The sequence below is a fragment of the Pteropus alecto genome, unplaced genomic scaffold (genome assembly GCF_000325575.1).
Source record: "Pteropus alecto unplaced genomic scaffold, ASM32557v1 scaffold7, whole genome shotgun sequence".
NCBI classification, from domain to species: domain Eukaryota; kingdom Metazoa; phylum Chordata; class Mammalia; order Chiroptera; family Pteropodidae; genus Pteropus; species Pteropus alecto.
Genome location: NW_006494614.1, coordinates 43,944,489 through 43,972,300, shown reverse-complemented (window position 1 = coordinate 43,972,300; position 27,812 = coordinate 43,944,489). Strand labels below are relative to the sequence as shown.

Genomic DNA, 27,812 nt, shown 5'->3' with positions numbered 1-27,812 from the left:
AGACATTTAATGAGTCGTCAGTCATTACCCGCAAACCAATTTGTATAAAATTGAGAAATAGAAAAATTAAGAGTCTAGATTTCAGTTCCTGCACATTAACTAGCTGGATGGTATTGAGTAAGTCTTCTCACTTCTCTTGATCTAGGTTTCCTAACCTATAACATGAGATTTAGATGAGATCATTTTTAAGGTTGTTGCTGCCCCTAAAATTCTATTGTATCTTATAATATGGAAAACCAGCTTGCAAAGAAGTTTATTACCTCTGCAATCATTCTGTTGGTGTCTCCTAAGAAAAGCAGATTCAGGGCTTCTTCCTCCGTGGTTGCCTGATGAAGAGACAGGTTTTTCAAATGAATGTTCTGATCAGGGTCCTCCAATATTGTCACTTTCCTAGAAAAAATGAGAAGCAACAAAAACAAGGTATTTTGAGAATGAAAAGGACTCAAAGTCTTTCTTACAAGTTTTAGTTTTGAAAAGCTGTATAGTATGACATCTTGAACTTATAAAATCAAATAATACACAAAACACCAGACTGTACCAGATTAGCATCAAACACTGACGTTACCTCAACAGTACAATAGCTTTGGGGCTGCAAAGAGTATTACAAGCTTCTGATTTAAGACCATCTGTCTTTGCAATCATCGGATCACTGAATCATCTTAAAATGCATATTATTACTGAATTAAAAATGCAAATGATAACGTTCCACCTATATGTCAGGAAACATGATCATATTGTCTTTTCTGTGCTATAATTCAGTTTCTCGCATAGGTAATGCACTAATTTTTCTCCTACTTTCTTCCTTTTATTCAATTTCATATCAATTTCAATTTATATGACATTTCAACTTAAACAGGATGAAATCAAGGCATCTATCATCCCTCTAGGAGTTATTCCCTTGTCTAATTTTCTTACTAAGGTGAGTAAAAAAATTTTCAAGAAGTTTTACATAAGTTTTAGTTTGTTATTATTTTTATGTCTCTCAGATGTGTTTCTTGACCCTTTTTCTTTTATAACCTACCTTTCCTTCCATTACATCCTTACAGTCAGAGCCTTGGCTCTAGAATTACATTCATCTATTCAACTGCCCTAATGGGCAGCCTAGTTCCAACATCATTTCCTTCACGATGAATTCTAACCCTGCTTCCGGAGCTGGCTTGTCCATACTCCTCTTATAGTCCTTTTAGCACTTTCTGCAACTGAATACAACTTGGCCAAACTCCTCATACTCTGCTTTGAAGGCTTGCAGATTCAAGCAATAAAGTTACTAGACAAGTTCCTGTCTGCCTCTTGAGTTTTGCCTTCCTGACTTTAAGAATTGTTAAGGGAAGGGAATCTTATAATTTGCAAGTATTGCCAAAAAGTACCTCCAGGTATCTGTCCTTGCTTAAAACATTTGGAATTGATAATAAGTATCATCTAGCACAACTTCTATTTGAAAAGTATAACTTGCAAATAAACATGTGTCACTTACCTTTTTTATAAAAACACACTAAGAATACTTTAAAAATGAAGATTTTGCAATGCCATAATTGTCATCCTTCCCTTTTGTAAGGAAGTTATCTGAACTTTCATATGTAATTTGTGGGCATTAAAATACTAATCACAGGAAGAAAATGTAGCTCTACCAGTACATCTGTGACCAATATGTCACTAATAATGTATTCCTTTGCCAACTTTTGGACTTTGTTTTGTCTCCTTCAACAGTACCAACTAAGATGGAAAAAGATCACTTCTCTTAATGAAAACAAATGTATTTTATTTATTTTTCAACAAGACTCATAAGTGAGCTTATTAAAAATGCTTAAGAGTTCAAAAATACTTGGAAAACATGACAGCATTTTTAACTGAAGTGGATGAATTGTGTTCTATTTTTAGGAACCCCCTCTATTCCTTAAACTTTATTTCTACCCTGATTCTTCTAGAGAAGTGCTAGAGAAGATTTGGCTAAATTCAATCTCTAGGGACATAAAGGTTAGAAATCTTCCTAAATCCACAGGTTTGGGAGTTTAAAGGTTAAAAAAAGTAAGTAATATTGGAAGGAAGATAAAAATTTAAAATAAGTAATGGACAGTACACGAAAAGTGAGAAAAGAAGAGAATTCTGTCTTTTTCAACATGAAGATAAAAAGTATTCTCCAACGCTGAGGCAAAGTCACCTTTGATACATGCTGTGTAAGACCAAGACAGATACAATACTGTTCTCTACAAGTTCCGAAAAGGGAGAGATGGGTAACAGAAAATGATTCAAAGAGCAGGTTGCTCACATTCATTGGGTACCAAAAGCATCCCAAGCACCTGCAGTGTTTTATTTAATCCAGTTGTTTTCACCTTGGTTGCACACAGAACAACCTGTGGAACTTATATAAAACAAACAAACACTGGTGCCAGGTCCCATTCTAAAAGATTCTGATTTGATTGTTCTGGTGCTCCAGGTGATTCTAGTGTGCAGCTAAGGTTGAGAGCCACTTGCTTCTTCTCTAATAACCCTACAAGGTAAACATTTGGGATAGTGAAAGGTTTCTGGTTTTTTTTTTATTTGTACTTTCCACCCAGATTCACCCCATGCCCAATGGGTAAAGTTACTCATCTTCTTAGTTGGCACTGAAGTCACTCTGAAGCCATATCTAATAGGCAAGACCAACATGGATTTTAAAAAGCCTGTCTTTTCACTGAAAGTTTCTTTTTTACCTTCCCAATCGTGCAACTGATGGATCAACTAAGCTACCCATTAACCAAAGCAATAACCAAAGCTCAATCAGGGACCCTGGGTCTACCTAGACATCCACAGGATTTATATCATTGCTGAATAAAAAAGTCTAAGTGATAATGGCAGATCATACATATATCTTTCACTATTAAGTCACTGAAATAAAAAATGCAGAAAACAAGCAACCATGGAATTCTGAGTGTTCACTTATTAGACAACCTAAATGGATTTCGGATTACATTTACATAGAATAATTAGGAGCATAAGGTAGAAAGTGTTTGTGAAATGTCATCAGTAGCATTTGGCCAAACTACTTTTTTCTTCTAAATCATTCAGAATCTTTGATCTCCAATGTGGCTATGTCAGAACTATTATACGTCTATATTTACTTCCAGGTGCTTGTCCAGCTTTGTCACTTTGATCAAAATACAATTTGCACACCCCCCCAGCTTTTCTGAACTTTAAGCTGTCTTTTGTAACCCATCACTATGCATTTCTCTGACTTTTCTGTTATGTTTCCCTCGCTATTTTCTGATTTTTTTTTTTGCGCATGGAGGTTTAAAGAAGTAAATTAAAAGGCAGGGTGATGTCCAAATTAGTTCAGCTTCTTTCATGGCTCTCTTCTTGCTTAGGGCTCATCTCTGGGCACGCTATAAAAGGCTCAATCTCTGACATCATTATGGGATCTTCTGTGGTTCAACTTTCCCTTTCAAGGTCTCCCTTGCTAGTTCTCTTCAGATTCTTTCCTAGTTTCTGCCCAATAACCTTCGGTATGAGGCTTTGGACTTTCCCTTATTGACCTGCCTGACCTCATTGAAAAATCCCTTTTTCATTAAGCCTTGTTGCCAATGTGTCAGCCTCACCCACTCTCATGCCTTTGCTCAGAGAAGCTCAGCCTGAGTCATGCCCTGGGTACTACCCTTTGCCTAGGTGGGCTAATCTGGAAGTGAGAATGCTTTAAACTCTGCTGCTTGTGGAATGCTTTTTCTAAGTTAGAGGAAATAAGAACCATTAGCAAAAGTTTCTCATCAAGTTGCTTCCTTCCCTGGCCCTTTCTTTCTCTCTCTGTCTCTCTTACAAATCAATAGCTATTTCCTGAATCCTTAGTCTGCCACTTGATTCTGACTATAATTTTCATAGGCTTGAAAGAGGGCTTTATTAGAGTTTCTTAAATAAACATCCTAAATCCAAGATGGAAACCCCCAAACTATTTATTTGATTATTTTTGAAAGGGCCTATGAATCATTTTCCCTATAAAAATGTTTCTAAAATGTTTCGATTTCAAGCAAAAGTCACTGATAGCCTTGACTTGGACACCTAAGTGGAAAAGTTCTGCTAAGTATACTCAGTCTGTTTAATGATGGGGAAGAAGCAAGCTTTGTGTTTTCTCTGTAAACAGAGAATCTTTTCCATTTGGCTAAGTAGTTGGAATTTGCCGGCTCTTTCTAACTGACTGGAAGATATATAAAGAGCAATAGCTTAGCTCTTGTTCTCAATAATGGAAGCCATCAATGAAAGAACCTTCCCCATCCCATGCCCTACCTTCACAACATTCCAACACCACCAATTTGCTGAACAAGAACTTTCCAGGAGTTATTGCAATGCATCTGGTTTCTCATTTTCATGTTATAGACAAATGTTGCCATAGTGATTTCTGTTTTTTTTTTCTACTTGCAAATGTCCCAGGTGATTGTGCAAGCAATGTACTGTACAATGGCACCACTTCCACAGGGGTACAATTCACATCATCAGTTTGTATATTTATTATTACAAATGTCTGTCAGAGAGCAGAAAAGTGTATTCTAACCAAACTAGAATTTTACAACAATTTTGTAACAAATGACAAGGGTGCCATTTAATAATTCGCATGAAGATGCCACACAGACTAGAGGTAGTCCTGTGTAGTTACCTTGATTTAGAGCAATATCAATAACAGGCAGGCCTCATGAAAATGGGACAGGGACCACCAAGCTCTTCTAAATAACTGGATATGTTTCACATGCTGTAATCATAGTCCCATTATTTATTTCAGCAAAGAGAATATTCGATAGTGTCCAACCTCCCTGTTTCCACTCCAAAACTGATTCTCAGAATCTCTCTATGATGAAAATTTGGGGAAAAGAGGAGATTTAAATTTTTAGGAGAAATATGTAAGAGAAGCCCTCCTTCTTGCATTTAAACAAATTCAAAGGTAGGTTTTCCTTAGAATGATTAAAAATCTAAAAGATTTCCTTTGCTATGAAATATAAATAGGTATATTCAAGTGATATAGACGTATCACTTGAAAAAGTTTTAGGAACCTCAATTTTTGTATTAGTTTTAATCTATAAAGAATGGGCTAATAGTAATGGATATTTTTTCTAGTTAATCACTTTTGAGACACTTTGAAAACTCTGTCTAGTATTTTAAAAACTATATTTTTTCTTTCTAGTTTTATCTAACATTATATATTTTTAGCAATAATGAAGAATATAGTCAATGACATGACATTTTAGAAATTGTTATTTAATTTAACATATAAAAACATCAGGTTCTCATGCAAACATAACCATGTAAATCTTCACTTCTTTAAAATTACTTTTTCTCTTCTCTTTCACTTGATTCAAACTGGCCTTGGGCTCACTTGATTCTTTTCTTTCCTTATCCTTCTGCATACTGTACGGTCACTCCCTTAATCATCTGATAAAAGACTGTTATTCAAAATATACAAAGAACTCTTAAAACTCAACAATAAGAAAACAACCCAATTAAGAAATGAGAAAAATATTGGAACAGACACCTCACCAAAAGAGATATACAGATGGCAAATAAGCATGTGAAAAGATGCTCCATATCATATATCATCAGAGAAATACAAATTAAAACAACACTGAGATACCACTACACACCTATTAAAATGGCCAAAATCTGGAACACTTACAACATCAAATATTGGTGAGTATGTGGAGCAACAGGAATTCTCATTCATCGCTGGTGGGAATACGAAATGGTACAGCCATTTTGGAAGACAGTTTGGCTATTTCTTACAAAATCAAACATACTCTGATCATATGGTCCAGCAATTGTGCTCCTTGGTATTTATCCAAAAGGGCTGAAATCTATGTTCACACAAAACCTGTACATGAGCGTTTATAGCAGCTTTATTCATAATTGCCAAAACTTGGAAGCAACCAAGATGTCCTTCAGTAGATGAATGGATACATAAACTTGGTACAATGGAATGTTACTCAACACTAAAAGAAATGAGCTATTAAACCATGACAAACATGGAGGAAACTTAATGCTTATTACTAAGTGAAAGAAGCCAGACTGAAAAGGCTACATACTGTATGATCCTAACTATTTGACATTTTGAAAAAGGCAAAACTATTGAGGCAGTAAAAAGGTCAGCAGTTGCCAAGAGTAGAGATAAGGGGGTAGGGATAACTAGGTAGAGCACAGAGGATTTTTAGGGCAGTAAAAATACTCTGTATGATATTATCATGACAGATATACTTCATTATACATTTGTCCAAACCCATAGAATGTATAATACCAAGAGTGAAACTTAAGGTGAGAATTATGGACTTTGGGTGATTTTGATATCTTAATGTAGGTTCATTCTTGGTGAGTGACGTTGATAATGGGGAAGGCTATGCATGTGTGGGGGCAGGAGGTTCTTGGGAAATCTCTGTACCTTCCTATAATTTTGTTGTGAACCTAAAACTGCTCTAAAAAATATCTGTATATGATTTATTCCCTGTCTGAAAAGGAGCAACATTGAAATTAGCAAGGAATTAAGTCATTTAATGTAATGTATCCTACAAGACTCAGGGATGCTTGGTGTTGATGTGGAAACATCTTCATACTTTCAAGAAGCTTCTGCTTCTAACTGTGTGTATGTTTTCATATGCTATAAAAACAGGCATCACCAAAAACACTCAAGACAGTGTACTGGAAGCTGTTGGCCACTGCTATGAAAATGCAAAACCAAAATGAGAATTATCCATGATAGGTAAAGACAGAACTTTACCAGGTACAGTTAATGTGTAGAAAAACCAACACTTTTCTCACAAATTTGTTTGTTTATTTATTGGTTACTATTGTTTAATTATTTTACTAAGATTTGCACCTATATAAAACATTCTTTCATTTCTATTTTCTTTTTTTCCAAAATTTTATCCAAATATAATGAGTATCCAAATTTTGAATTGCTAGTTACTTGTTAAGATTATCTTCCTGTATTATATTAAACTAACCAAACTTTCCCCATCCCCAAACAATATCACTTTGCAACCATCAACACATAAATGGATCCTAAATTTAATGTATATAACCATGGCTTATCAGACACTTAACTATTGCCTATACACAATCGCCGTTTGCATGATTTTCCAACAGTGAATATTTTAGATATTAAAAACTATGCCTCTTATCTTTCTCTTACATTCTTACCCTTTGCTAATTTCCAATTATATTCAGCCTTATTGCATTCCTTCTAGGGCTCTAAGATCACAAATAATCTATCATTTAATAAAATGCTTTGTTTGCCCTAATTCCATATAGTAATTATAGAGCCATACACTAAAATTTGTCATCTTCAGAGATACCAACTTTCTTTAAAGAAAATATGTTCCCTCCCATTTTCACTAATATTTGCTTTCTTATTCACATTTTATAATTGTAGTATCCCACATTATGTATTCAAGTTTTCTATATTTGGGGATATTGTAGAAATAGACCTAGAGGCATGAATTTGTAATTTGGGAAAACCATAGCATTTCCTCTGGCAGGTAAATATCTTTATACACCTCTAAGTTTTTGCTATTGCATTTTACAAGTTCTGAGTTTATTCACTTTTATTTATTTTCATTTGACACAAAGTTTCTTATTTTTTCCAACTATTAAAAATAATACATACTTCTTGCAAAAAAGTTTGAAAAATTTTAAAGTAGAAAGAATTTTTTTAAAAAGTCCCATCACAAAGACAATCATGATGTGTCAATATATTTCCTTGAGGTAATTTCCTCATACATACTTTGCAGATTTAAGATAAAATTATAAATACTTTCACATTATCATATTATCATGAATATATAATATTAATTATATACGTGTGTGTGTGTGTGTGTGTGTGTGTGTGTGTGTGTGTGTATATATATATATATGTATGTATATATATATAATGAAAAGCTCGCTTAGCACTGCTCTCACTTCGGCAGTACTGCCAGCTCTTAGCTCAATCAGAACTTTGGTCTTGGCATATGCTAGTAAAATTAGAAAACCATTGAGGGTCATAGGAGCAGTGACACTGATGTGAAAGGACTGGAGTGGGCTATGACAGGAAATTATTGGTTGATGTGGGCTCCACTCATGAGACCACTGCAGCTCTAAATCATTTGTATGCCTTTTTTTGCATGTACATACATTATTACCTGGATAGTTGAGAGCAGTTGTGTTTTGCAGAAATCTCTTAAGGTGTTTCATATGCATTTACATTTTCCAACTAAATGGAAAGTTAATTAAAGATAGAACACAGTTAAAATCCTTTATAATACTCCTGAAAGAGCTGAAGTTCTTGCAATATAGTAAATGCTTAGTACTTATGAAAATCGGAAATAATTTTTTTCTCTATTATTTGAGCTGTAATAGTTAGATGGGTTTCCAAACTCTATTCTTCTAAAGGATAGAATAAAGTGACCGATCAACTTAAATTATTGAAAACTCTTTTAGATAATCCTATGATTTTGCTTCATATACTCAAAATTTAGAACAGATTGTAAAAAATGATGTAGTATCAGAATAAGGCAATAATGTATAAAGCAATTATGAAGACTAGACAGTAAGTCAAATATGTATCAATACACAATTTAAAAAGTGAATTTCACCTCTTAATCTAAGAAAAATAAATAGTATGCATTTATTTGTACAAAAAGTATGAGGAAAATGGAATTGACTGAGGTGACAATGTTTTTCCTCACATTAATTAATCTCATGTGACTAAAAACCCTAATAATCACAGATACATTTTTAAGTTCCAGGGATATGAGTGAAAACACTGCAGCCATTTCTTCCCATTCTTCTATACCTCATATATTAGGGAATCAGTGAAAACTAACACCTTTGTTATGGACTGAATGTTTGTGCCCCCCCCCCGCCCAAAATTCATAGGTTGATGCCCTAATCCCTAATGTGATGGTATCTGGACGTGGGACATTTGGGATGTAATTAAATTTACATAAGGTCACGAGGATGGGGCCCCCATGATGGGATTACAGTCCTTATAAGAAGAGAAAGAAAGACCAGAGCTTTCTCTCTCTCAGCCATATGAGAATACAGCAACAAGGAAGTATTTTCAAGCCAGGTAAAGAGCTGTCACCGGGAACCAAGTGCGCCAGCATCTTGATCTTGGACTTCTCAGTTTCCAGAACTGTAAGAAATAAGTGTTGTGAAAGCTGCTCAGTCTATGGCATTTTGTTTTGGTAGCCAAGATAAGACAACCTCTTATCTAAGACATTTCTAGCATTGAGAATGATTTATTTCAATTGGTCATTCAGAGTAGGAGATGACAGCTTTTGCCATGTTGTTTATTACTCTAGTGGGACAGGCTTTGGGCAGAAGTGTATCATTTCCAAGCTGGAAAGGTTTTCTATTCCTTCTGCTATGGTCATTGGCAATATTCCATTTCTTCAGGAATATAGTCTCTGGCCTATCCATGATGGACATAGAGTATGACTTATCATCATTGGTCACTGGTCACCTGTTCAGACCATCCTGCAGGACAGCACCCCAAGCTTCTAAAGAGGTTTGCTTCTCAGTTGTGTCAGTAATTGACTCAGTTGAAGAAAAGACTGGAATTAGTTTTAACTTTGAGATCTATGTTTATAGGCCCAGGAGTTTCTTCAAATGCTCAGTGGGGCCAGAAAAAATAACACAAATGGAAAGAGCAATGCAATAGATAGAAATAAGATAAATCCATGCTTTACCTAAAGGTGCTAACTTCAAAAAATTTAAGCACAAATGCATAGGCCAAACAAAGCATATATAGGCTGATGCAAGAAGGGTCCAGAACATAAGTGAGAGAGTTGCTCTTCAAATGGACAGTTTCCTGAGACTAGAAGAAAGTAGAAGAGTGTGAATGGTGGGAGGCAGGAAGTTGAAGGAATTCATGTTTCACAGCTTCCATATTCTCTCTAAGGTAAGGATACAATTGGCATCAAAGATTATTGGGGCAGGCAGGTATTTGATATGATTATTGTGAGGCATGGGAGAAAATGAACTGGGAAGGTGAAGACATTGCTTAGCAGGCTAAAGACCTAGCTGCGGTTGAAGACCATATGTTGGAGTTTTTCTCCAGCTGTCTCTGAACCCCCAGGTTGAAATCAATGTCCTTTCTTGTGCCCTTAGAGAATCATAACGTCCTATCACTTACTGAATAAGGGTGAAAAGATCAGTCTGTGAGTCTGTCCTACTACACTAGAGCCCTTTGAGGTGAAAAATGGGTACCCTCAGAATCTTGCAGAGTGCCTGACACACAACAGAGAGAGCTGAAATGGACTCAAAGCTTTGGCTCACTCACACAAGAGGCTCCCGAGGCCCAAAGAAGCCCAGAAAACCATAGTCTGCTCGGAACTCAGATGGAATGTGCCAAGATACAACACACACCTCCCTGGTAAGAGCAGCCACATCCCCAGCTCTGGTATTTGATGGACTGAGGTTGATATCATGGTCTATTTTTGGCAGACATGGACTCTGCCAAATATCACACTACCAATGTGAACCTCAGTTTAGTCATGATACTCACTTCCTTAAATGAGATACTTACTGTATATAAGGCGCTAGCAAAAGGACTAGCACATAATAGGTGCCCATCTCTCTTACTAGAGAGATTTTTCTAGTATTTCTAAAAAGAACTTTCCCTGGGTGAATGAGAGGAATAAGGGAATAAGGCAAACCACCTCTGATAGAATCACCTGTGAAGCTTACTCAAACATATTTGATTTTTCTGGAGGTGAAGGCCAGGAATCTACATTTTTAACAGTTATCCCAGGAGATTTTTATACATTGTTAAATTTCAAGCAACTGGATTATGATGTCTTCAATTTTCCCCCTTCTTTATATCCCTCCCACTGCTAACTAAATGGTCCTGATGACTTTCCATGATGCTCTGGGGTCTCTCTGACTCTCATCTATTTCATCCCAGGCCTACACACTGCTGACTAATTTTTCTTCTTAAAAGGCAGTTCCAATCATGCTATGCCCTTGAATAAAAATCTTCAAGGGCCACACTTTGCCTGTCAAATCTTTGCATTCATGTCTCTCTAGTCTTATTGGTCTCACCTACTCCCTTACTACATTCCAGTCAAACAGGTCTATTAACTGTCATAGAACAAACTGTATACTTTTCAACTTCTCTTTGTTTCCGCACGAATGCCACACTCCACTGCCCTAAATCCTACTCCTCTTCTCAAGGGTTATTTCATGTGTCATCTTCTCTATGAATCTTTTCTTGATCGTATGACCTGCTATAATTTCTTTCTCCTTTAAGTGCTTGTCATTCTTTGTGCTTCTCTTATGTTTTTCATATTCTACCTTATACTATTTTGTACTAGTTTTACCTACTCTATGAGTTCCAGGAAAGCACAGACTGTGTTAGCAAACTCAGTGCCTAGTACAGTGTGTAAACCGGAGTTGGATCTCAATAGCTGTTTATTGAATAAATGAATAATTCCATATGACTAGATTTTAAGCCATGAGGGCAGAGCCTGTGCATTAATCTTTTTTGTAACTCCAGCAGCACTTAGCAGTGTTTTATATCTGGTAGGTATTAGAAATGTAGTGAATTAAATTTAACATCTGTCAACTGTTTTTTCCCTTTGATGACAAATTATTTAAAAACAAAACACAGCCAAGATTTCGATACTAGATGCTGAATGTACTGACTTTTTTTGTAACAATAATAACCATGCCCATTTGGAATCTTAAACAGAATATGTGTCTTTATTTAGGAATACTAAAATTATACTAAAATAAGGTGACTATTTTCCCTATGGTTGAGACCAGCAGTTATACTGTTTTACTTCATGAGACATACTTAGATTCTAACTATACTCTTTTTACAGCATATGATATAAGAAGCTTTCAAAAACAGAAGTGCTATTTTCATTTAAATTACTAAATACAGAATAGATTTGAAACAGATATATGTGTACATACATATATACATCTCTATATAAATATATAGCCAATTATTTTTAATTAAACTTTTTATTTTATAATTGTAGAGTCATGTGCAGCTGTAACAAATACTGCAGAGAGATCCCATGTACCCATATCAATGGTAACATCTTGTAAAACTATGTTAAAATATTGCAACCAGGAAGTTGGCATTGATACAATCCACTGATCTATTCAGATGTCCCAGTTTTACCTGTATTCACATGGTGTGTGTGTGTCTCTCTGTGTATCTAGTTCTGTAAAACTTAATCACATGCGTAGTTTTGTGTATCCATAGCCACAGTCAAGATACAGAATAGTCCGTCACCACGAGATCCTTTATTGGCCTGTAACCAATCCCACTTCCCTCCCTAACTCCTTCAACCACTAATTTGTTAACTATTTCTATAATTTTGCCATTTAAAGAATATTACATAAATGAAATCATATAGCAACAATCTTTTGAGATTGGCTTTTTTCACTCAATATAATTCCCTGGAGATTCATCCAAGTTGTTAAATGTATCAATAATTCATTCCTTTTTGTTATTGTTTTATTAACTAAAGGTCCATAGTTTACTTTAGGCTTCACTCTTTGTGTTGTAAATTCCCATAGATACAGAGAACAGATTGGTGGTTGCCAGAGAAGGGGTGAGGGAATGGGTAAACTCTTTTTGGTTTTCTTTTTTTTTTTTTTAAGTTTAAATAAGTTGGAAAATAAACACAGCTTTGTAGAGAAAGGCTGATTTCATGTTGAGGCAACAAAGATAAAGGTCAGTCTAGGACAACTTGTGACAGAAAGCAAATTTTCCAAGATTAATAGGATTGTGTGAAAAGGAAACAGGCTACCTTGAAGGGACTTAAATGGCTGATAGATTTGCTGGGAAAAAAACTCTATGGGTTTTAACAAGTGCATAATGTTATGTATCCACCATTACAGTATTATAGAGAATAGTTTTACTGCCTAAAATGTCCCTGTGCTTTACCTATTCATTACTCTACCCCTCTCCTCTTCAACAACTGGCAACCACTGACTTTTTGCTGTTATCTATAGTTCTGACATACGTTTTCAACTCATTTGGTTAATTATCTAGAAACATGATTGCTGGGTCATATGTTTGGTTTGTAAGAAACTAGAAATTGTTTTCCAAAATGGCTGTAGCATTTTACATTTATACCAGCAATAAGTGAGAGTTGCTGTTCTATATTTTTGCCGGCATTTGATAGTGCCAGTTTTTTGGATTTTAGTCATTATAATAGGTATATTGCAGAATTTTGTTGTTTTAATTAGCAATTCCCTAATGACAAATGATGTTGAGGATCTTTTCATATGCTTATTTGCCATCTGTATATCTTTGGTGAGGTGTCTGTTTAGATGTTTTGCTCACTTCTTAATTGGATTGTTTGTTTTCTTACTGTTAAGTTTTAAAAGTTCTTTGTATATTTTAGATACAAATTTTTCATTGGATATGTGTTTGGTAAATATTTTATCTTAGTCTCTTGTTTGTCTTTTCATTTTCTTAATAGTGTCTTTTGCAGAGCAGAAATTTTTAAGTTGTTTATCTGTTTTTTTTCTTTTCCATATCATGCTTTTGGTATTGTATCTAAAAACTCTGCAAAATGACTATAGCAGCATTTGCAAAAAGCCGTTGACTTTAGTCTGGTACCTTGACATCATATATAGAAAATCTATACGTAATCTATAGGAAATGCTACCGCAAAAAACAGAGAGGTAGAACTCAGAATGTAAAAGAAAAAGAAACGAACAAAGTAGGGTTCATGTGAGAAGAACATCTGGAAGGTGATTTTGGGGAAGCTTTGTCACTCACTGGAAGGAACCTGTTACTGATGGCTGTTATTATACAACATCAAAATGACCTCAAATTTGATTTTACATGGTTAAGCTAAGTATAAGAATGTAGAAGGGATCAAATATGTACATTGCCATTGTCCCTCAAAAGGATGACTGAAAGAGGGAACCAAGGACAACAGATATTTTGCCTACTATTTTTAGATAGTATTCAGAGTGTTTGGGACATTCCAGCTCACAATAATGAACCCGGCCAACGAGACAGATGGGACTTCAGAGTTAGAACTAGTTCAAGAGTGTGCGAAATTAGGTTAACAATGCATACTCTTAACCCAATCCAGGTACAGCAAAAGTCACATTCTATTATAAAGAATTACTTTATAATTTTAGTAAAAGGCAAACCCTCAAAATCCCGAGAACACTAGCAGACTCAATATCAGTTAAATCACATTATCTCCACACCAAAAGACTATGCAATTCTTGAGTTGTAATGGAATTTTATAGTATTGTATATATTTGAGGTAAATATGTCTGGGATATAATAATGTTCTTTCTTAATGACATTTTGATTTTAGTGAGATTTGTTGTCATGTAATTATAGTACAAAATTTAGGAATAAGAACATCTTTCAGACCACTTTTGTGTGTGTGTGTGTGTGTGTCTGTGTGAGTTCATTGTTTTCTAACTGAAGTCACAACTGATTTGAGTCAGTGAACTCCTTCTCCAACAAAATGACAAAGCTATTAAAGAAGAAACAGTAGTTTAAGTTAGAAAGCTAGCACCATCTATAGAGACAATGTAACCAATACTGAGAACCATTAATAAATGCTAGGCATGCTGGGAAATGAAAAGGCATGTAGTAAATTAAGGCATTGTTCTTGCTCTCAAGAGGCTTAAGGCTCTTTTCTAGGAGGACAACAGAAAATACCTAAATCATTTCCTATTCGTTTTGAAGTGGGGAAGAGTTACTGAGTAAGTTCTATTCTGGGAAGTCGCCAATCTTTGAACTCCAGACTTTGGAGGTTGGAAGGCTGTTAAATATTGTATATTCCAATGAACACATTTTATAGACAAATTGAAATCCAGAAAACTAAAAGAATTTATCTAAGATTACAGGGTTGGGACTAGACTCAGATTTCCTAACTTCTAAATTAAGTGCTCTTTCCTCTAAATTATACTACCTGTCTTAAAGTTCAATGGACTTTTCTCATTCCTGTTCTTCTCATAGTTAGGCTGCATCTAATTATGTCAATTAGACTTAGATTCATAGAGCTCATGCTTTACACTCTCTTTATACTATCATCTTTTAAAAGTCTACTTCATAGTTTGACTTCAACAGATAATTTTTTTAAATATTAAAGGCTTACTTTGGTCTCAGTAGTAGAGAGACTATCAGCTTAAGTAAGGCATACCTTCTACCTCTGAGGAATTCATTGTAAATGTAAACATCTAGTACAGCATTCTCAGACACCAAAGTTGTACATGTGAAACTTATTACCACCACCCAATTATGTTTTCTAATGAAAATCTCCTTTGTAGGTCAATGACTCCTCAACTTTCTAAGCTCCATGGCAAGATCTTTGAAGGCATAAAAATCAGAGTACCTGGTTTTAATCCTTGCTCTACCATTCATTGATTAGTTTTGAAACCCTGGGCAAGTCATACCTTCTGGGCTTACTCTTCTCAATCAGTAAAATGAGGAGAGCATCAATCGGCTATGATTCACCTTCTTTCCAAATACAATCAAATCCAAGGTGATGGGCATAATCAATTTATTTTATTTCTTATCTATTTATTTATTTTTTCATATCACTCAGATTTATCTTTCCTGCTTCATTTTCATCATAGCCAAGCCCTTCATTTCTGAATTATTGCTAATCAAGTTCTTCAGAGTAGATGTAACTTGTTAAAAGCAATTTTAAGCAAGATATAGCCTGGAGGTACACAGGTCAGACTGGAGCTAGAAAACTAGTTAAGATATCTGTTGGAATGAAGATCAATCTCACACCAAAGCCCATTCTTCAAGTCCCTCAAAAGCTGGCTTCAGAGGCCTCTGCTTTTATTTCACATGACTCCTCAACACCTGGCCTTTCCAACCATACCTTTGTGTCTTTAAGGTTGTTCCTACCCTTCCTATGAGAAAAGTTTTGCCTTTTTGTAAACGTAATTCCAATAGTTTCTTTAAGGCTAACTTCTTCCATGAAGTTTGTAATTTTTCCTTTCTCTTAATTCTTATGCAAATAATTAGAGTACCAATGATAATTGCCTTTTCTAACTTCCTCTAATGAATACTGTTAGCATAAAGGAGATGATATGTAAAAACATTCAATCAACATTAATATAAGAATACATATAAAGGTGGTGTAATGAGTATAATGGATTTTCTTCATTATTTCTTCTTATTGCCTTTATGACTTAAACAACTGTTGATATTTTTGGTAAAGGATTCATATATATTTTTGAATGTTTTAGAACATTTAATAGGAAGAATTAAGACGTGTTTTCTATGTTCTAGCATCTTCTGATATATGAACATGTCTGAACAAAGTAAATGAATTGTTACCAATTAGAATATATCTAATTTAGGCAGATATTCAAACAAGCAATGAGTAAGGTTATATAAATGCTGGCAGGGTAACTTACTCCATTATTAGATAAGCTCTGAAGACTCTATTTATAGTTCAGTCATGAAACAATCAGTGCCAATCTTGACCAAATGATTGTCACTGTTAGTCTTAATAACAGTAGAGAAGGATTTGGGAAAACTTAAAGTTTTATTTTTTCTTTTTCAGATTCTCTTATTGCTGCTTGAACCCTAATTTGAATACCTTCTTCAGAGAAAGGCCACAATTATAGGAGTAAAAGGGTTTCATGTGGCAAGAGTAAAGTAGTACTGTCAAATCCCATCAATCCTCTCAGCACCCAATCTCCAAGAACATCCACTGCACTCTCTTGTACCAACTCCAAAATAGATTTTCCCAAGAAATGAGTTTTAAGCAATTTTAGTTCCTATCACTACTGACAAAATATCCATTATATTACAAAAAGATTCTGTTATTCAGTATTTGTTAATTACAATTAAGACCAGAAACATGCAAAGTTTCAAAGAAAACAACTGAAGGGAACATCTGAAAGTAATTTTCCCCCATTCTTTGTTGTTCTGCTACTCACGGCAAATCTTCCAAACTGGAGGCTTCATGTCTTGGATCCAATAGATCATAACCACATTCATTGTAGATTTCCAAATAGGAAATGTGCGTTGTATATATTTTGCTGCTGTCCTGATTGAAAAAGGGAAAGACATTATTTAATGACTATAAATAACAATTCAGCTTAAGGAAGATGAACACGTTTATCCTGTAGTTTCCCCACAGTTCCTCCCCTTTTCTCTCTCACTTTGTATGGTTCATGTTTTTAGTTCGTGACACTTTCAAGTTGCCAGTTACCATATGCATGCATGAAGCTTTTTTTTTTTTTTTAAATGGCCAATACCCATGATTACAAGTAACTTCAGTCTGTTATTTTGTATTGATTCCACATTATACATAAAAATGTCAGTATACACTTCCAATGAGCCGACTTGGTTGCAGAACTATATTAATACCATTTTTTACTTTCCAGACCAAAAAATAAAAAAAGTTCCAAAAAAAATAAACATATTCTGTGAATAGTCTATTCATAAAAGAACACAGAATTGCTACTTCAGTTTAAAAACTTCAGTAGCAAAAAGTTATCATCTTTAATCATAATTCTTTTTAAACCTTCATAACATTGAAATATTCTAATGATATAAACAGACATAAATAGATAACAACAAATAAATACATAATGGAAAGTGAATTTCAGGAGACAGAAATAGTTTGGATCAACTGGGTAACCGTAAGAGTGGACATTACCTGTTCACTGCCTATACCTTACTTGTTGTTAATTTTCCTGGCCCAAGTGCAAATCAGGGATATTCAGCTATTGAGTAGAGAGAGGTATTTTCTATGGGTCATTGCCAAAATGCAATGACATAGGCATCAATGAAATTAGGATAGAAGTCAAGGGAACTGGTTCCTGTCTCAGTTCTGTCAACAGACAAAAAGGACCCACTACCACTTGAGTGGAATGAAACAGGAACGTTTTCCAGCTCTCAAGGACATTCCAGGTACAATTATCAATACAAAATATCAAATAATAGCACTTTTTTTCTTGTTCGTCCCAAAATATAAATGCTTCCATTTCTGCACATATTATCCTGCTTCTTACAAGAGGAGAATATATTTGTGTCAGTGGCAAGAAGGTCTGGAGGTTGTCAGAGTGGATATTCACAGAGAGGATTTGCTTAAGATGACCTTCCTGATCGATTCTCATCCATATTTAAGACAATTCATTTAACTGGTGTTATTCATGAAGAGAAAAGACCAACTCACAGAGATGTGGGAGAAGGCAGTGGCCTGCAAATCCAGGGGGAATCTTACTCCTATTAGCTATGAGCTCCTACCATGTCAGGCCTCAGTTTTCACACTCATTAAAGTAAGGAAGTTGGATAATGAATTCCTTACTTGTTCTTCAGATTAAAATTAATATGATTCTTTGTTCCTGTAATGGCTCAAGCTTTCCAAACAAAGACACCATCACTTCATTAAGACAACTCTCAGCCAGCACATGACTATAGTAAAATGCTCAAGCTACAGCTGAAATTTCATGTTCTGGTGTTCTGTGAAGGTGACATGTACTGAATCTCTACAAAGCAAATTTCTCCCCGCTAAATACTAGAAATTCTATTGACATGGGTGCCTCCAGTTGCTCATCCTGCAAATGATCTATCAGTTGCATTCGTATCCAAGTTAAGTAAAGGCACCATTTCAACATAATTTTTTGGGTTGAAGTTTGGCTTAGTACAGATATCAGAGATTGTAAATACTAGACAGATTCTGTGTGGCCTTTAGTCTAATTCAGAGTTTCCTAAAATATTCCACGAAATACTCATGGTACAAACTGTTCCATGATGAACACATGTATAGTGTTCCTCTCTGGAAGATTCTCAGGGCACATTAAAGGCCATGGCAACATCTTGCGATTTTGTTTAAAGCAACATATTTCTAAAACTTATCTGAACACATCTGAAATATTCCATAGATTATGATCTGAATTTTAGCATACAGTTCTGAGTTCATCTTAGCATCAGACAAAAAAACTGGGTTTGAATGCTGGATCTGCCATTTATAACTGAGTGATCCTGCACCCTTATCCTCAGTTGTTTAACTATAAAAATGGTGATAATAACCATTATATTGCAGATCTGTTGTGACAGAGAAATAGGGTTCTGTATTTAAAATCTTACGAAAAATGTATGGCCTGTAATAGGCACCAATAAATTGTTGCTGTTGTTGCTGTTAATATTATTGTTGTTGTTATTGTTTTTATTAGTTCTAAAAGCTTTAAAATGGAGAATTCAGTATGTGAATATAAAAAGAAAAGAAAAAGGCAAAAAGAACAGCTAATTTGAATGTCTCTCTGCATAAAGAAACTCTTCTTCCAGAAATTAGAAGAAATCATAAAACGTCAGAAAAATGGCAGGCTCACTGCCCTGAGATGATAGGGATAATGCTTTTGGCTCCTCCAGCTTCTGCATGTTCTGGTCTTTTATTGGAATATGTACTTAAAATCTACCGAGCTATGTGGCAAGCTACCTTTCCTTATTACTCTTTTTTTTTTTTAGTGTTTAGGATTGCCAGACTATAATGTAACACACATGCTTCCTGTAGATAGACTTTTCTCCTTCCCCAAAACAAGTTTGAACCTCACAATATTCAAAAATAATGAACAGTGATTTCTAAAATAAATGGACTCCATTCTCTTCTTTAAAAATCATTAAAAATGTCCTTCTATCACACTCACAGGCACTTAAGGACTCAGTAGTTTATCTTGAAATAAACACTTTGAATAAGTCAAATGTTTCCTTTAGGAATTCTAGAAAGTTTCACAAACCCTCTAAAGCAATCAGATGAGGACATCTGAGTACCTGTCTGCATTTTTCAGCTGCACAATGTGGACTAACTTTATAATGCACTTCAAGTTGCCTCTGACTTGTTTTGCTGCAGTTCAGTTTGATTATAATGAATGTGTTTTGCCTCATCATGGTAATCTGTCCATTTACAAAGAGTTGTCCTGGTTGTAAATTGATCTGATGGGCTCTCTTCAAACCCAGGAAGTTATTTAGAGACATTCAGAATGAAATGGAGTTTAGAGTAATGTCAATGACAAACAGATATAAAACAATAAACCCAACAAATGGTAGGTACTTGGGAGACATTAGACTTTTAAAACTGTATCTTGGTAATCATAGACAAAATTTAAACAGAGACAAACATATTTTCTATTAGGAAAAGGTTTGTTTATACTGTTTAACTCAACCAGGGGAATTGGCTTCATTTGTTCTGAGTTTCAAAGGGTTCTTTAAAATTGGTCAAAGATCATTTGCCCATATTCATATATAGTACAGTATAGTCTCACTTAACGTTGTTGATAGTTTCTGCAACTTTAAGTGCATGATGTATAAAACCAATTTTACCACAGACTGATATAAAAAAAGGTTCCTATAGCATCTCATCAACATTGTAATGAAACTGTTGAATATCTGCTGTATGTAGACATTAACAGCTATAGTAATAACTATAATGTATTGAGCATCTACTATGTGCCAGACAATATCTTTAAATACAGTAAGCTCAGCTCTCACGGCAACTCCGTAAGTCTGAGACTTTAAGTAACTGCCCCAAGGCCACATGCTGTAAGAAGTACACTTTCTAAGGAGCAGGTCAGCCTGCACCAACTCCAATGACCTTTCCAAGAAAATAGGTTTCCACACTGGGCCACAGCAACAAAAACTATTAGAAAGTATATCCCCAGTTTGTGAAATCTGGGGGGAAAAAAAACAAAACAGCTAATTTCAGAAATAAATAAGTAAATGAAAACAAGGGATTTGGATTCAACATATACACTATACTAGATGCTTTCTCTTCCAAATTTTCTGGCATGCAGGGTTGGAATGTTTGAACTGGTGAGAGATGAGCTGAACTAATGGGTAATTGCTACTTTATGGATGGAAATTAGAATTATGCAGATCTCAGCGATTTCTCATTTTTAACTTAAAATGCAAGCAGCATATAGTAGAGAAATTTTGGAATGACTGTTACACTGACCTAGTTAAGACATTTGTTATACAGAATTAGTACAACCAAACAATTGTTGGAACTAAGAGGGATGCAAGAGATCCTTTAGTACAATTCAAACCTTACTTTCATAGAGGAGAGAACTGAAACCCAGAGAAGCGACCATTGTACAGAATTTGTGTAAATACAACCAACAAAATAAAGCCAGTCTGGGATACAGAGGCAATGGTTGTCATGGTAAAAAGCCCAGAGTTTGGCATCACACAGACCTAGGATGGACCTCTAGATTTGCTACTTATAAGGGCCCAGAGAAAGATATTTAATTTGAGATTCAGTTTTCCTAACTAAAAATGGGGGCAAGAATACCAACGTTGTTATTTGTATTATATGTTATATTAAATACTGATAAAGCATCAAGGCACTTGGAACAACACAATAAATGATGCATGTAATATAGACAGAGAATTCGACTTTATAACAATATTAATTGCAATAGGATTTTTACTCTGGTAAATTCCTCTGCGCTTCTATTAAAAGCGTGATAAAGAAACAATCACATTATCCTATTGAGTGCTTTAGCAACTAAAAAATAGGTATGTTTTGGCAAAAGAGCATTCTTCTGTACTTAATGAGGAATGTAAGGTATTAGCTGGTAAAATGTGTTATCTGTTCTTTTTAACTTCCATGTGTGTATCAGAAGGAACTCCCCTTGAGCCTTTGCTGAGACAGCAGCCCTTTAATGAGAAGCACCTTTTTAATTTCCACTTCTTCAGCAAAATCTCACACTTTCCTTAAATGTAAAGGCCAGAGTTATTACACAATAATACTTCCTCTTTTAGATACAATATAATACAATGTCACAATAAACTTTTTGCCTGCAGTAAATTTCTGCTGAATATATGAAATAAAAACTGAACTTATAGTTCCATACCTTTTGTGATTGCTCAAAAATGTACGACAATGTCCTTGGGATAATGCCTCTGTCACTGTAGCGCTCTGCCCCACCTGTGATGGTGAATGTCTTACCGCTGCCTGTTTGCCCATATGCAAAGATGGTACCATTGTAACCTGCTAGGACACTACACAAAGAAATGGCACACTTTTAATACAAAATGGCTAATTGCATTTGTACTAAATGGCTCATATTATCATAGCAACCTTATTCACCACTATTGAAAAGACATCTATAGAAATATTTATATATGTGAGTATCTAGCTGTATTTACTTTTTTTTTTTTTTTTAATTCAGAAGCATCAGCACATTAATCTTTTTCTCAGAAAGGACCTGCAACAAAAATGGGATCTAGGCATCATAAATATTTTCTTATTTTAAAATCAGGACAAAATTTTTATTTTAGAATGGTTTTATATTTACATAAAAGTTGCAGATAGTACCGAGAGTTCATATACACCCCACACCTAGTTTCTCCTATCGTTAATAGTATTATATTAGTATTATACATTCCTCACAACTAATGAATTGATATTGATATATTATTATAAACTTTATTAAAATTTGAGTTTTACATAATGTCTTTTTTCCTCAGCTTTACTAAGATATACTTGACGTAGAACATATGTAATTTTAAGGTGTACAGTGTGATGATTTGATATATGTATATATTATGAAACAATGATATATGTATATGATGATTTGATATATGTATATATTATGAAACAATATATTATGAAACAATAATATTCAGTAAACATATCGATCACCTCACATAATTGCCTTTTCTTTTGTAGTGATAACATTGAAGACCTACTCCCTTAACAACTTTCACATATATGTACTATAGCATTGCTAACTGTAGTCACTACGCTATATATTAGATCTGCAGAACTTACTCATCTAATAACTGGAAGTTTATACCCTTTGACGAACAGCTCCAAATTTTCTCTACCTGTAGACCCTGGCAACCACCATTTAGTCTCTATTTCCATGAATTAGGTTTTTCAGGTTGTTCATATAAGTGAGAACACACAGTAGTTTTCTTTCTCTAAGTCAATTCACTTATATAATGCTCTCAATGTCCATCCACGTTGTTGCAAAAGTCAGAGTTTCCTTCTTTTTTATGGCTGAAAAATATTCCATTTTATATGTATATACATAAATGTATGTGTACACACACACACAATCTCCTTAATCCATTCATCCATCTGTGGTCACTTAGGTTTTCCCACGCCTTGGCTATTGGGAATAATGCTGCAATGAACATGGGGGTGCTGATATTTCTTTGAGATAGTGATTTCATTTCCTTTTGATATATGCCCAGTAGTGGGATTGCTGAATCATATGGTAGTTTTATTTTTCGTTTTTTAAAGAAACTCCATATTGTTTTCCACAGTGGTCGCACCAATTTACATTCCCACCAATAGTGCGCAAGTGTTGCCTTTCTTCACATCCTTTACAACACTTGTCTCTTTGATAATAGTCATCTAATAGGCATAAGGAAATATCTCATTGTGGTTTTAAATTACATTTTCCTGATGATTAAAGATGTTGAACACCTTTTCATGTACTTCTTGGTCATTTGTCTGTCTTCTTTGGAAAAATTTCTATTCAAGTCCTCTACCCATTTTTTAACAGGACTTTTTTTTTTTCTTTTTTTGCTATTGATTTGTATGAGTTCCTTAAATATTTTAGATATTAACCCCTTCTCTGAAAGACAGATTGAAAATAAATTGCTTTTTCTCTTTTTAAGTTTTATTTTACTAAATTTATTGGGGGCAACACTAGTTAATAAGATTATATGTTTCAAGTGTACAATTCTATAATATATTATCTGTATATTGCTCACCACCTAAAGTCAAGTCTCCTTTAGTCACCATATATTTGACCCTCTTTACTCTCTTCAGCCTCTCTGACAACCCTCCCCGTCTAGTAACTACCATACTGTTGTCTGTATCTATGAGGTTTGTTTGTTTGTTTATGCATTTGTTGCTTCCTGTTTCACATCCCACATGAGTGAAATTTGGTTTTTACTAAATTTTCCATTTGACGCATTTCACCTGGCATGACACTCTCAAGATCCATCCATTTCATCACAAATGGCAGTGTTTCATCTCTTCTTATGGCTGAGTAGTATTCCATTTTATAGATGTACCACATCTCCTTGATCCAATCATTCATTGAAGGACATTTTCATTGTTTCTATGTCTTGGCTACCATGAAAATGCTCCAGTGAATATAGGGGTACATATATCTTTATGAATAAATGTTTTCAATTTTTCAGAAAGATACTCAGGAGAGGGATTGCTGGATCATGGTAGTTCTTAATCTTTTGAAGAACCTCCATATTGTTTTCCATAATGGCTGTACCAATTTACATTCTTGCCAGCAGTGTATGAAGGTGCCTTTTTCTCCAAATCCTTTTCAAGACTTATTATTTCTTGTTGCTAATAGCCATTCTAACAGGTGTGAGGTGGTATATGATTGTGGTTTTGATTTGCATTTTCCTTATAGCTAGTGAAGCTAAGAATCTTTTCATATATCTGTTGGCAATTTGTATGTTTTTATGAGAGAATTGTTTGTTCAGGTCCTCTACCAATTTTATAATTAGATTTTTTTTTTGTTATTTTTGTTGAGTCGTATAAGTTTTTTAAAAATATATTTTGGATATTAGCCCCTTATCATAGGTATTGTTTGCAAATATCTTATCTCATTTGGTTGATTGCCTTTTGTTTTGTAGATGATTTCCTTTGCTGTGCAGAAACTTTTTAGTTTGATATAGTTCCATTCATTTGTTTTTGCTTTTACTTCCCTTGCATTTGGGGTCAAATTCATTTCATTAATTTTTTCTTTCTTTTCCTTTCTTTCTTTTTTGTTTCTTTCTCTCTCTCTCTCTCTCTCTCTTTTTGCTGCAGAGAAGCTTTTTAGTTTGATGCAGTCACGCTAATTGATTTTTGCTTCTGTTCCTTGTGCTTTTGGTGTCGGAACCCCACAAAAATTGTTGCCAATACTGATGTCAAGGAGCTTTTTCGTTATGTTTTCTTCTAGGAGTTTTATACTTTTTGGTCTTACATTAAATCTTTAATTCATTTTCAGTTAATTTTTGTGAGTGGTATAAGATGGGAGTCCAATTTCATTCTTTTGCCTTTGCATATTCAGTTTTCAATAAAATTACCATTTTTGAAGAGACTACCCTTTCCCCATTAAGTAGTCTTCACTAACTTGTCAAATATTAGTTTACTATATATACATGGGTTTATTTCTGGGCTGTTGATTCTGTTCCATTGGTCTATGTGTCTGTTTTTATACCAGTACCATACCATTTTGATTACTATAGGTTTATAATATAGTTTGAAATCAGGAATAATGATGCTTCTATCTTTGTTCTTCTTTCTCAGAATTGCTTTGGTTGTTAAGGATATTCTGTGGTTCTATACAAATTTTGGGATTCTTTTTTTATTTCTATGAAAAAATGTCATTGGAATTTTGATAGGGATTTCATTGAATCTATAGATGGCTTTCGCTAGTTATGGGTATTTTAACAATATTAATTCTTCCAATCCATGGAATATCTTTCCATTTCAATTTATTTGTGTCTTTTTCAATTTCTTTCATCAATGTTTTGTAATATTTAGTGTACAAATCTTCCACCACCTTGGTTAAACTTACTTCTAAGTATTTTATTGTTTTTGATGCTATTGTAAATGAGATTTTAAAACATTTTCTTCTTCAGATACATTATTGTTCGTGTATAGAAACACAACTAATTTTTGTATGTTGATTTTGTACTTGGCAACTTTACTGAATTGGTTGATTAGTTCTAACAGATTTTGGTGGAGTCTTTAGAATTTTCTATATCTAAGATTATATCATCTGCAAACAGAGACAATTTTACTCTTATCCTCCAAATGGATGCCTTTTATTTCTTGCCTAATTGTTCTAGCAAGGACTTCCAGTACTATGTTGAATAGGAGTGGTGAGAGTGGGCACCCTTGTCTTGTTTGTGATCTTAGTGGGAAAATGTTTAGCATTCACCATTATGTCAGCAGTAATAGGTCTGTCACACATGGACTTTATATTAGGGTAGGTTCCTTCTATACTCAATTTGTTTAGAGTTTTTATCATGAAAGAATGTTGAATTTTGTCAAATCTTTTTTCTGCACTTATTGAGATTATCATACGATTTTTATCTTCCATTCTATTAATGTGGCATGTCACATTTATTGGTTTGTGTATATTGAACCGCCCTTGCATTCCAGGCACAAATCCTACTTGATCATGATGTCTGATCCTTTTAATGTGCTATCAAATTCAGTTTGCTAGAAATCGGTCTGTAGTTTCCTTTTTCCCTTCTTCTTCTTCCTCTTCCTCCTCCTCCTCCTCCTCCTCCTCCTTTAAATGTCCTTATCTGGCTTTGGTTTCAGGGAAATGCTGCCTTCATAAAATGAGTTTAGGAGTGTTCCTTCATCTTCAATTTTTAAAAAGAGTTTGAGAAGAATTAGCATTAATTTTTAAATATTTGGTAGAATTCACCAGTGAAACCATTTGGCTTTGGGCTTTTCTTTGTTGGAAGGTTTTTGATTACTGATTCTATTTCCTTACTTGTTATTGTTCTGTTCAAATTTTTTATTTCTTCATGATTCAGTCTTGGTAGGTTCCATGTTTCTAGGAATTTACCCATTTCTTCTAGGTTATCCATCTTTTTTTTTTGGCATATAGTGTTTATAGTAGTCTCTTATAATCCTTTGATTTTTGTTGTTGATTGTAATGTCTCCTTTCATTTCTAATTTTATTTATTTGGGTCTTCTCTTATTCTTAGTCTAGCTAAATATTTGTCAATTATGTTTATCTTTAAAAGAAACAGCTCTTAGTTTTGTTGATCTTTTTTATTATTTTTCTGGTCGCTTTTTAAAGATTTCTACACTGATCTTTGTTTTGTCTTTTCTTCTGCTAACTTTGACCTTCGTTATTAATTTTATAATTACTTGAGGTATAAATTTAGATTATTTGTGAGCTTTCTTTTTCTTAATGTAGGCATTGATAGCTATAAACTTACATCTTAGAACTAACTGATTTTGCTGCATCTCATAAGCTTTGGTATGCTGTGTTTCCATTTTTGTTTGTTTCAAGGTATTTTCTAAACTTCCCTTTCATTTCTTTCTAAACTCACTGGTTGGTCAAGAGTATGTTTTTTAATTGAACACATTTGTGAAATTTCCAGTTTTCCTCCTGTTATTGATTTCTAGTTTCATATCATTGTGGTCATAAAAAATACTTGGTATGATTTTAATCTTACTAGACTTACTAAGATTTGTTTTGTGATGTAACATATCGCCTATCCTAGAGAATGTTCTATTTGCTCTTGAGGAGAATGTATATTCTGCTGATGATAGATAGAATATTCTGTATTTATCTGTTAGGTTCATTTGTTCTAAGGCACATGAATTCACACCCAATGTTTCATTATTGATTTTCTGTGTAGATGATATACTCATTGTTGAAAGTGTGGCACTGAATTCCACTACTCTTAACCATATTTTTATCTATTTCTCCCTCCAGATCTGTTAGTATCTGCTTAATATATTTAGGTGCTCCCTATGTTGGATGCATATATATATTTACAATTGTTATATTTGCATCATGAATTGACTTTTTATCATTATATAATGACCTTATTTGTCTCTTGTTACACTTTTTGGCTTAAAGTTTATTTTGTCTGATGTAAGTATAGCTACTCTTGCTTTCTTTTGGTTTCTATTTGCATAAAATACCTTTTTCCATCCCTTCATCTTCAGTCTGTGTGTGTCTTTAAGATTGAAGTGAATCTCAACAGGCAGCATATAGTTGGCTCTTGTCTTTTAATACATTCAGCCATTCTTTGCCTTTTGATTGGAGAATTTAACCCATTTACATTTAAAGTAATTATTGATAGGTAAGGGCTTACTAATGCCATCTTATTCATTGTTACCTCATTGCTTTGCAGT

The 27,812-nt window shown here is 34.3% G+C and overlaps 1 protein-coding gene across 1 annotated transcript in view; it reads right to left on the bottom strand.

Annotated features, from left to right (window-relative positions):
* KIF6 (kinesin family member 6) overlaps positions 1-27,812 on the bottom strand; it is a 369,189-nt gene that overhangs the window by 276,493 nt on the left and 64,884 nt on the right. The window contains exons 4-6 of the mRNA XM_006926847.3: positions 21,805-21,952; positions 16,885-16,994; positions 261-390 (exon numbers count right to left, since the gene is read on the bottom strand). Coding sequence (XP_006926909.2) covers positions 261-390; positions 16,885-16,994; positions 21,805-21,952 — 388 coding nt within the window. The remainder of the gene's footprint in view (positions 1-260; positions 391-16,884; positions 16,995-21,804; positions 21,953-27,812) is intronic.